This window comes from Squalius cephalus (genome assembly GCF_949319135.1).
Source record: "Squalius cephalus genome assembly, chromosome: 15".
NCBI classification, from domain to species: Eukaryota; Metazoa; Chordata; class Actinopteri; order Cypriniformes; family Leuciscidae; genus Squalius; species Squalius cephalus.
In genome coordinates, this window is record NC_137136.1 from 11,314,860 (window position 1) to 11,327,337 (window position 12,478).

Here is a 12,478-nt window from a genome sequence, read left to right on the forward strand (position 1 = left end):
GTTGTACCTTCCCACTTGGGCCCATTAGTCACCAGGTCCCATTAAAAGAACAAAGAAATACAATACATTATGTGGAGATCTATTTGACAAAAATGCATTGATTGTCTTAATAATGGACCGTGACAAATGCGCTCATTGATAGTGGGGCTGGATGTCCTTGGTTCACCCTCCCTGCTGTCTGCGCCTCTCTGTGAGAAACACTAAGGTTCCTGTGTGCCCTACAGACAGTGGCTTCCTCTGTCTCTTTATATTATATACGCCAAAGGTGGTCGCTGATCTTTCTGCCCTCGGTAAATAAGAAAGTACGAACACAGATGTGAGGTATGCCAAAAATAGTTGGCCTAATGCAACGACCTTGCACTAACGGTAACTGGCAGAACTGAATGTCCTTGAACGGGGCTCATGGCCCCTGGACGGTGTGTAGGCAGATACTCGATTTGCTTAGCGACACGGAGGCAAATGGCGGGAGAGAGAGTACAACCTGCAGCCTGTGGAATTAATTAACGTAATTTGGCATGAGTTGTGTCCTCATTAGCAGGTGGTCCGTCAACCTTTTTTGACCGTGGTTGTGCCTCCTACCTATGGAGGGTGGGGTAGGCGAGAAGTCTTATGACCTGGTGATGTCTCTGTGCAGATTCCCTGCTTTTTTGGCTTATGTTAACAAAATGTTCCACTGTTTTCCATTCCAATAGAGCCCATGCGGGCGCTGCGTGGTCTTAGAGCCTCGGAGATCCAGTCCCGGCAGCTGACCTTGCAGTGGGAGACGCCGGCCTTCAACCTGACCCGCTGCCACACGTACTCCGTCTCCTTGTGCTACCGTTACACGACCGCAGGGGGCGGCGGTGGGCACAACACCACAGTGAGAGAATGCCTGGCTGTGGAGCACAACACTTCGCGTTTCACCCTCAGAGATCTGCCTCCTTTTCACACCATCCAAATACGCCTGGCACTCGCCAACAGCGAGGGCAAGAAGGAAGGGAAGGAGGTTATGTTTCAAACTGAGGAGGACAGTGAGTAGTGGAGCTTTCAATGAATATTAATCTGTATATATCATTTGTTGTACTTCTGTTGCAGTGACAGCTGCTTTTCAGGAGTGGGGAAGCACAGATGTCTTATGAATGGCAAAATGTCTAACATTGTGTTACAAAATGTGTTATTACTACCACTTCAGACTACCACTAATCAGTAAAATAATTGTACAAGCTCAGAACTGAATTTTTTACAATGGCAGTAGGCAAAGTTTGCCAAGTCTTGGCCATTTAAGTCTCACCTAGCCAATATATAGAGAACCAGGCTTCAAGCAAAATAGTGATTGAAAACAATCAATGATCAGAAATTTTCCAGTTGAAGTAAACTGTTAAGGAATCTGTCACTTTTTATTGAAATACGGATGGATGGATGGATGGATGGATGGATGGATGGATGGATGGATGGATTTACTTGTGGAGTCTTCTGAAAAAAAAAAATTCTCTTAGATTTGTTCAACATCACAATCATAAAGACATTCCCAAATGGATTTGAAATGAATTTTTAATCATTCTCTTCAGGGAGCTGAGCATGAGCAGGTCAGGGGAGATTTTTATGCCTGTTTCTGCGCTCAATCCATGTAAAAATTTTGGCTGAAGGACAAAAATAATTTTCTGGGGAAAAATTTGAAACACAAGCATTTCACCCAGACAGGAAGTATGATGAAGTGAGAGAAAAGGAGAGGGAGGAAAGAGAGTGCTCAATTATCAACACTCCTCTGAAGCCTCAATCAGCAATTCTTTTCTTTCAAGGCCTGTCACAAGAAAAAGTGATTGAGTCAGCAATTTTGACTCAATCTGAGTGAGCGTGTTATTTTCGCCACTGGCTATCTCTGCCTCACCAACTATCACCCCGCACACACACACTCTGTGCACATACCCAAGGGCTAACAAGGATGGCTCAGTGACAGAGCACAAATGTGCTGTAAAAACATCTGCTGAGCTCAGAACGTCATCTGTCTCTCTAGCACCATTTCCACTTCCTCCTCATTCTCTCTTCCAGCGTTTATGTTTGTTAATGAACCCGTGTTAATATTAATCAGCCAAAAAAAGCCATGATAACAACTGCAAGTGTTGCCCTTTCTATCTGTCACACAGGCTTTGTATCTCCTGCTGAGAAGTCCAGCTCAGACCAGCATGAATGTCCACGCTGCTCCCGGCTGGTTAAAGCTTGTTTTATGGTGTGGTTGATTGAACAGCGTAACTCCTGCTGTTCATTTGTAAACCTAAACGCTGAAGCTAATTAACCAGCATGGCCTTGCTGGTGATTCTGGTTAAGCTAGTTAAAGGCACGGTACACTCATAAAAATTTAAATTGTGTCTTCATTTACTCAACCTCATGCCTTTCCAAACTACTACTCTACACGTTGAAAGCTTGTTGGGCTGTCAAGTTCTAAAAGGACAACAACAACAAAAAAAGAATCATGAATGTGATTCATGTTCTTTCAAGCATTCTGAATCCTGATGATAGCTTTGTGTTACGAAAAGAACAAAATGTGTATTATTATGCACTGAAAAGCTATTCTGTACAATAGTAATCAAATTGTACTCAAGTATGCTGTGTGAAGATGTCAAAGGAGATTGGTTCTCATTTGTCTTGTAACCAATCAAAATACATCAAATTTGAATATGCAGAAGAGCTCATTTCAGAGCTACAGTAGAAGGCAAAAGTTTCTGAGTAAAAACTGAGATCACACAAAGCTAATATATGGCTTCAGAAGACTTAGGGAATATAGGGCGTGAGTCATCATGACTATCATTACTATGATATTATTATGGTGCATTATGGTTATTTATTTGCTATTATAGTATTTATTAATATTTTAATAGCATAGATAGATAGATAGATACGTTTTTGTAACAACACAACATATACTATTCTTTATAGTAGGATTCCCAGAGCCTTAAGCCCCCAGATATACTTCATGGATCATCTCTTTGGTTCCATATCACTTATATTAGTTATAATGGATGAGTCTATGTAATATGTTAATAACATAAGAGGCCTGCTTTTATAATGACAACGGCTGTAATGAGGATATTAGAGTTGACCTTAGGGGGACTTTAAGCGATTAACCTTCATCCTTTGAGTAAATGCTAGAGAAATTACTAGTCCAACAATGTAGGATCCAGAAGGTCTGTATCTTCATTCATAACCATCGGCTTCTTCGGTTTCCCATAGTTCCCGGTGGCATTGCTCCAGAGTCTCTTACCTTCACGCCGCTGGAGGATATGATCTTCCTGAAGTGGGAGGAGCCGGTGGAACCCAACGGCCTCATCACGCAGTATGAGGTATGTGCTTTCTGCTCTTTACCGAACTCATATCCATTTATCTCACGCTGTCTGAATCCTTGGAGATTCGCACTGATGTGTCAGCATTTTTACCAGGTGAAATATCGATGAACCACAATCCTTGAAAGACAAAACTTCCCACTGTGTGTTAAAATTGGACTGCCAGTTTAAATTATTTATGAACGTGCCCGCTAACACATGATCCTCTGCATGCGATTGCACACAGACATGACTGACAGTGCGCTGTATTAGTGAGACCTTGGAATGTGAGTGTTTTCCACCCCTGTAAAATTCAGAGTTTCAGTCTAGTTGGCAGGAATGCTGAGTTGTTGGTGGTGTTCTTTCTCAACTCAGTCAGTGACAGACAGAAGTATGTATGAAGTCATGATTTGGACCTGGAACTCTGCATGCTGCCAGAGACACAAGAGCCACCAAGGCCAACCCTGCCTCTAATTGGTCCCCACTGCACCAGCCATCTGTTAGTAAATGACAGAAAGATGCCTCTATCTAAAGTTATATATGCTGTCTCCTACACTTTTTTGCCATTTTAGAAGCTTGCTTGTTTAAATTTGTTGCCATGACGTCACCATCGAACAGCGTCATGAACCTCATAGTGCCTGGGGTTAATTGCTTTGCTTGAGGACACATTGATAATTGCTCATGGCTCAGTTCTCGAGGGGATTGAATCAGCAACCCTCCAGTCCCCGAGCCTTAACCAACACACCACAATGTTTTATGAATGTGGCTGCTGTGCTGTAGGAGCTTCTGGAACAGTTTTGGAATGATATCAAGAAGTCATTACTGAGGTAGTGTCACGTACAGCCCATAGAAGATTGTAGAATAATTTAACTATAGAAGATTTTTTTTATTCAAATGAAGTGTGCTTTGTATATAATAATGATCAACAAATTATCAAAATTAAACGCACTCAAAAATGAAATAAAAAACAAAGGCATTTTGCATGATAGTTTGCATGACTTTAAGTTGAGTTTATTTTTTATATTGATTATTTATAATATTTTACGTTAAATTAAATAAAAAATTAGAATTAGAATGAATCTAACTGAAAAACTGTCTGCTTGTCTATCCATCCATCCTTCCTTCCTTTCTTCTCTCCATATCACTGTTTGCATGATTTTTTTAGTTGTTTTTTATTATTATTATTATTTATATTATTTTAAATATCTTGAATGAATTTAAACTAAGAACTTTCCTTCTAACTTACAACTTATATGATTTACAAATTGTTCTATTGCACTACTGCATGAAGTAAAACAAAAAAAAGTGACAATATTTAATTAAATATCTGGTTATTTTGATTATTTACATCTGGGATCGAAGAATTTTTTTTTTTTTTACAGTGTGTCGTTTTGAAAAATTATTATCATTGTATAATTGTACTCTTAAGAAGAATTCTTCAGAACTGCAGCAAATTGAAAGCTTATGACTTTGTCCCAAAAAGAAGGATAGCTAACAGTCTAATAAAAGCCCTTAAACTGTTTCTCCATTCTTCCGTTCACTGCACACAGATTCGGCCTGCTCACTGAAAAGGTGGTGGGCCTCCCACAGCCAGCATCTGTTTCTCTGTTCCTCTGTTCCAGAACATTCTCACACTCTTTCTCTTTCTGGTCACACTGCCTGCCTCAGTGTCACCTTTCTCCTCACCCATGATTCAGGCTCTCAGTCAGTCACTAAAAAGTTGTGAGAATGCCGCTTCTGTCACGCTCCAAAACACACATCTCACCTCAAGAGGAAAAGTTGCTTTTGTTTGTGGAACCGTCAATCGGCTCGGCTATGGGCCGAATCGAGATCATCACGTCTTTTGAATGCCACCTCTGTCCATCAGGCGCCTCCTTTCTTACCATTTGCACTTACTGAGTTATCTCTCATTGATAAGTTGCTTTTCTTTTTTCCCCAGGCCATAGCTACCAAAGTCGCCCCAAGGATGTTTTCTAAAGGGGATTTAAAGGCTTGGCCTATAAAGTGGAGGCAAGGACAGATTTTCAGGCTCAAGGAGCCTGATCTTCTCAGGCATACAGAGAGATGAAGAGGAAAAGAATAAGAGAGAGGCAGAGCCTGGAGAATTCCCTCTCATTTCTCTCAGATTAGCACATTGTCCACTTTTCTCTGAGCACTGCTGACGAAAGCCTCGCAGGGCGCTGCGTTCTCCCTCCAACCTTCCCCCACTGCTCTCATCCATGCCTCTTATCTTAAAAGAGGCCCGGTACAGGTGCAGCAAATGTTTCTTAAGTCCCAGAAGCCCACTGCACTGTGAAAAAGCAGGCATTAGGCAGCTAACACACTAATGCTCTGCATGCTCGATATCAGAAAGTTTGTGAGACCCTTGCACTCCATTGTGAGCATTGATTATAGTGTAGCATGTACTGTACTAATAGTACAGTATAGTACTGATTATAGTGCAACAAATGTTCTTTATGTTTTACTGATAAAATTGGTGTGAATTTGAATTAAATGGGAAGTTAAATTAAGTTATATTAAAGTCCATCCATCCATCCAATAGTTCCAATTAACCTTTAAACCTTTAAACGTAGTTGAATTTCATTGAATTTCCAATCGATTTTTTTTTGCAACTATCCATCCTGTTTGATACTCGATTCAATTAAAACTCTGCAAATGCATACCAGATCACATGTTGTTCAATGTAACATGAGGCCAAAAGTCCAAGAAAAGTTCCCAGAATAGGTTTACTAAAGAAATGAATCGTTTACATAGTGACCGAGCACACTGAATAATTTCTCCTATTTCGTGTATATATATATGTATGTACTGTATGTGTGTGTGTGTGTGTGTGTGTGTGTGTATATATATGTATGTATGTATATGTATGTATGTATGTATATATATATGTATATGTGTTTGTGTGTGTGTGTGTATATATTATTATTTATTTTTTTTTTTTCACCATTTTGACATTGTTGTGTGTCGACTGGAACAGAGTATTTGAGTGCTGTGATAATATGGTACCATCACGATTATTTTTTGCCGTGAAGATGATAGTCTTACATGCCCACTAGCTTCCCGCTGATATTTATGAGTAGGCTACCACGTATTGTTTATAAAATAAATGTTTGATTTCATATATGAATCATTTTCAACCCACTCTGAATATGGATGTCAGGGTTAGCAAACTTTTATAAAACATCGTTTGATCTGAACTACCACACACTGAGTCACTGTTTGTTCAGTTCCAAAACAACAGTGATTTAATGAAAATATGATTTATTTAAAAGGTTTTAATATGTGCAATTACAGATCAGCTACCAGAGCATTGAATCATCAGACCCCGGGATTAACGTTCCAGGCCCGAGGCGCACTGTATCCAAGCTGAGGAACGAGACGTACCATATGTTCTCCAACCTGCATCCTGGCACCACCTACCTGATCTCTGTTCGGGCGCGCACCGCCAAAGGCTTCGGCCAAACAGCTCTCACTGAGATCACCACCAACATCTCTGGTGAGGACTGCATATGGTTGTTTTTGGGGGCTTACCTGCAAGACTGTGTGTAAAACAGGGCACATCCACTTCATGTCCGACCCGTCAGTTGGCCCATAGTGAATGTGGTTAAATGTTTTCTGACCATATTTCTACTAATTTCTAGAGCTGCCCCCGACTAAAGATTTTTCAAGATGACTAGTAGTCGTTCATTTAAGCCAATAGTCGACTAATCGCACATTTATGAAGTTAATGGGGAGGAGGGGGAATGGTTTGAGTTTCAGGGCTGAGAAATAATAATATATGTAACATTGCTAACACAAAATAAATTAAGCACTCAAGCGCACACATAAAGCTTGCCGCAGTACACCAGCAAAAGTAATGATTATGAATGTGTTTGGGAAAAAACAAAGGAGACTGTCTGAACATTTTAATAATTTATTAATAAATAGTGATTTCTGAGTCTATGTCGGCTGCAAAGATGTAGTTTAAGATGCTGACTCGGCATCTCCACAATATAATGGATGTGATAGAGAGAAATGTTTCATACAGATTACATAATCAGATAATATTTGTTTTCGATTTGAAAGGGTTCATTTAAAAGTATACATTTCAATATGTCTAGACATATTGCATTTCTCATGTCTGTGAAGCAAGTAGGACTATATGCTGGATTTCGGTTCATTTTTTTTTTTTTTTACATACTCCAGACTGCGATGGCAGAAAGCACACCGTTTGTTTTCTTTATTTTACCAAAGCACAAAGTTTTGGTGTTATTGTGAGTGTACACATATTGTGAGTGAAACTTTTCAGTTTCAAACATTGTCTTACTCTTATTTGCATGACACAATTTTTGGTATTTTAAGTTCTTTCCACTGTTCCACACAGGAAAAAATGATTGCGCCACTGGGAACACTTGGATATCTGCCAATAATAGTGCATATGTATCTAGGTGAACATTAGAGTGAGCAGCCATGTGAAGTGGCAAACATTAGACTACTACTTGCATGTTTCAAATGATAAGTCGTAGTTAGGTCGAGGAATGTTTGGCGAACATTTGGATTTCCTGCCCGACATACGGTAATTACCACATGGACCAGCCGTGTTACGATCTGTCTGTCACGGACTGCATGACATGGCCACTTCCTGTGGAGTTTTTCCCTCTGCGACTAACCGACTAATTAAAATGTGTTCGACTGTTAGGGGGCAGTGCTTATAATTTCCAAACACACTTCAGGCGCACTTATTTTATTGAGTCTTATCCAATTAAACGTACTGTTTTTTTTTATGTTAACGTCACTTAAAATGTAAGTGCTACTGCTGAAATCGAATAATTACTCTGAAAATTGTTTCATCCCCTTCAAGTGGTCATCTTTATAATCTGGTCTCTGAAAGAAAGCATTTTAACATTTCACTCGCCTAGGCTATGGTACATGAAAGAAAAAGCTTTATATGTTAAATGCATCACAGTTATGCACATTAGTAAGAAATAGATAAGAAACTGTGGTTAATTTAATTGCTTCTATGATGGACGGTCACTGACCTTTGCATCTGTTCATCTGCTGTGAAAAGCAATAAATAACTTCAGATTAAAAACAGGTGCTGCAATTTCATGTTTGAATGAAAAATCAGAATGTTTCTAAGGAGTTTTTATTTGAAATTGTAGAAATGCAGAAGGTGCTTTAGTTTAGCATTACAGGAGCAGAACACTTCTGCAGTGATGTGAAATGTACGTGTGCGTGCATGCGAGTGTTTCCAGATGAGATCTACAAACTGTTGATTGAAATGCCTCAGATGTTTCAGGAGATGTCTGAGCTACAGAAATATGTGGCAGCGGTTGAATAGACTGGAACAAAGTGAAACAAAAGCAGGTTTCGCAAAAAAGAAAAAAATGCGAAACTCCAGAGTTTCCGGTTCATCATCCTGCGCTTCAGGTGCACTATTGATCTCTGAAGCGTGTTTGTGCGTGTATGCCCATATCGCCGCTTAAGAGCCATTATGTATTCCCGAGTGGAACTGAGGAAGTGATAGTGAAACTGAATAACAGCAGATGCTCAGAACCCAACAGGCCCATCAAGAACATTACACGTTTCCCCTCGCTTCAAAGAGAACTGACATCACTGTCATCCTCACCATTTGAAAACTAGCCGGCTTACAAAACAGCACCATATGTTGCTGTCAACCAGATTCAGCTGATGCTAAATCAGGATTTCTCAAACCTGGACTGATGCAAAGCGATGTATGTTAAGCCCAGCGTTTTATATGATGGTAACGATGGAGATCTTCTGGGTTTTTTTGGCGGCAGTGCTGAGGCATGATTTGTTGAAGGAGAAACACAATTTCAAATAAGAGGATTTAGTGTGGTGATAGACCTTAATCTGCCAATATTTGGTTGTTTTGAGATTATTGGCATTGGCCCGATTACTCTGTCTACTTGGCCGATTAACAGTCGGGTTGTTTCACTATGCTTCAGGTTCAAAATCTGCCAATGGATAATTTGATACATTTTTGCTGTTGTAGTGAATTTTGAGGTTTTTATTTTTATTTTTGCAATTGTGTGCGCATTTTGTTCATCAATTGTATTTACTTATTTATTTATTATTAAGATGATGATGATGTCCAAAAGTCTGACACTACTTGGGATTCAGCATAACATTTTGTATGCATATTTAGCTTCATAATATGATCATCAGGTTTTACACAAATTGTGGAATTCTTGCAGTTTGAGTGATGCTATGAAATAGATTTCAATAGATTTTTTAAAACTAATTGTTATACTGATCATTTAATTTGTAATGGGAATATACAGTACCTCACTGTATGTTATCCGCATTATTGGTATATATCTGGAAGAAGAATAGAAGCTTTTTAATTATAAATACTACAGCTCATTCAGTTCCAGTACTCTAGAAGTCAAACAGGGACTGGGAACAGAGACGGATGCATTACACCCTTATTTCTGTGCATTTCAGTATGCAAACTACACTTCAGAGAAAAGTATTGCGGCATAGACACTTTGATGTTGTTATGTCGATAGAGGCTGTTAGACTAGATGTACTATAGCTTGAAGTTTGTATGTCTGGACAAAAGTACATATATGACCAGTTTTATACTCATATGTATGTAGACCAGCATTATTTTATGCTTATGTGTTTTTATTTTGTGTCTGCAAGTACTCAAATCCATTTTTACTGAAGTTCCCCCAAGTAGCTGCAGTTTTCCCACAGCTTTTAACATCATAATCATAGATTTCGCAGATTGTTTGCCTTTGTTCATCAGCTCTAATTGACTGCTGATATTAAGGAAAACGTTATTGCTCAACACGACCATCTCGGGGGAAGGATGCAGTCCAGACTCAAATCCGTCTAAATGAGTTTCCCTTTTATTTGTCCCACATGCACAGCTTTTAATTACACCCTGAGATCAAGACATGCAGAGGGATTGGTGTGGAGGAGAAAGCGGAGTTCCTATGAAGTGTTGTTGTCGTGAATTAGGGCGGTCTTATATCAGACAACAATGTAGGCGTTGTTTGTGAGGTTCGTTTAATTAAAACGTTTAGCTGGTTGTGTTGGCTTTTAATAATTAGCGTAAACTTCACTTTGCCACACGTTGAAATGACAGTCAATATACACAATGGATTTGGATCCTGAACTATTTCTTTTTGACTGGTGAGCTCTTGAATTATTATTATTAGGGCTGTCAAACGATTAATCGCGATTAATCGCATCCAAAATAAAAGTTTGTGTTTACATAATTTATGTCTGTGTACGGAGTATAATTATTTTCTATATATAAATACACACACATGCATATATATATTTAAGAAAATGTGTTATTTATATATAAAATATTTATATATAATATAAATTATATATAATATAAATATATATACACAGTATATACATGCAAATATTTCTTAAATATATACATGCATGTGTGCGTATTTATATATAGAAAATAATTATACACCGTACACACACATGTATTATGTAAAAACAAACTTTTATTTTGGATGCGATTAATCGCGATGAATCGTTTAACAGCCCTAATTTTTATTTTTTTATTTTTTTATCACTCTGAAAAACTCAAGTTTACTTCTGAAGAGTTGGTTAAAAAGTTTTAGGAAGATATTCTCATATCATTATGTCTCTTTTGTTTTCTGTCTCGCTTTGAAGCACCAACATTCGATTACGGAGACATGCCGTCCCCTCTGAGTGAGACAGAAAGCACCATCACAGTCCTGCTGCGTCCAGCACAAGGCCGAGGAGCTCCGGTCAGGTGAGAATGACATCATTTGCCTTAAAGGGATAGTTCACCCAAAAATGATATGATATGTATATATATATTCAATTGAGGTTCTCAGTATATCCTAAATACCGTAAATCCTCTAATAAAGGCCCGGGCCTTTATTTTACTCAAGCGCATCGCGGCCCAGGCCTTTATTGGAAGGAGGTCATAATTAGAGACAGGCCTTTATTTGTATTTGAGCAAAACGGACTACCAGTAGAATGAATAAAAACGAGATTTTGTGTCTATTTTAACCTATAAAATACTAGGTTAATTTATTGAAAACGTACAGTTAGTTACCATATAACATTATGGTATGCATACAGAACATTAACAACAAATAAATATAATATAAATAATATTTTTTGTGAAAAGCAATGATTCATTTTGAAACAGTATTTGTTCCAGCAGTAGTAACGTTAGCTCCACAACAGCACGCATCTGTGCATTCATTGATTTCATTCATTCATTCACACACTAGAAACGCGTGTCTTTTTGCGTGTAACTTACAGACACTATTGCGATTAGAACAAAGCAAATAGAACTGACCTATTTCTCAGCTGGATCCGTTGCTCCTCGAACTAATACTTCCAAGCACTTCTGAGGTAAATTTTCCAGGATTATTATTACTTAGATAGATGTGTGTTATCCAGCTGATTGTGGGTGTTCAGGTTTGCGTGGATCGCCTCAGATTATTTGCGTTTGAATAACGCGCGCTCTCCGTAATTAAGAGATCAAAGTCAACAGAGTATTTTGAAACTCGTTTGCACTTAAGAAAAAAAGCGAGCCTATCGCGCCAGTGCGATTGTCGATCCCAGGGGGTTAAAAAATAGATTTTCGCCAAAAATCCTCTTTGGCTCCGCAGCTGCCATGGTAAACAACATTAGCCTACCGGTGACTGAATTCTCACGTGCGAGTCAAGAGCGTAGTGATTGACATGACCAGGCTACCATAGCTATGGCTTGGATTCATTAGCAAACATTGCCCCCCTGTGGTATTTGCATGTTACTATCACAAGCATAATGTTGTGGCCTGCCCAGAAAAACGTTGTATCTAATAATAGCCCCGGCCACTATTAGAGACCGGCCTTTATTTACCTCCGCCAACAGCGAGACCGGCCAATGTTAGAGACCCGGCCACTAATGGAATACAGGCCACTATTAGAGGATTTACGGTATGAATCGGCTTCTTTGAAAACAAATGCACATGACCAGAGGGAGAAGATGGGAGGGGGGAGAGTCGCTAACGAGTTTTTACGACAGTGTTGTCAAATATCTATTCCGAAGCTGTAGGGGGACCTCTATAGAGAAACTCGCGAGCAAAAAGTGAGAAAACAGCGAAGAAATTGCCAAAACTGCATAGCGCTGCTTTAATCAAATGTAATAAAAAATGAAATAACAAAATATACATATTAGTTACG

General features: G+C 39.0%; 1 protein-coding gene across 17 annotated transcripts in view; it reads left to right on the forward strand.

Annotated features, from left to right (window-relative positions):
- The window catches only part of ptprub (protein tyrosine phosphatase receptor type Ub), a 222,249-nt gene that overhangs the window by 154,166 nt on the left and 55,605 nt on the right, over positions 1–12,478 (forward strand). For all 17 annotated transcript variants that reach the window (XM_079894983.1, XM_079894994.1, XM_079894995.1 and 14 more), the window contains exons 8-11: positions 693–1,010; positions 3,208–3,317; positions 6,591–6,792; positions 10,947–11,049. In XM_079894983.1, coding sequence (XP_079751109.1) covers positions 693–1,010; positions 3,208–3,317; positions 6,591–6,792; positions 10,947–11,049 — 733 coding nt within the window. The remainder of the gene's footprint in view (positions 1–692; positions 1,011–3,207; positions 3,318–6,590; positions 6,793–10,946; positions 11,050–12,478) is intronic.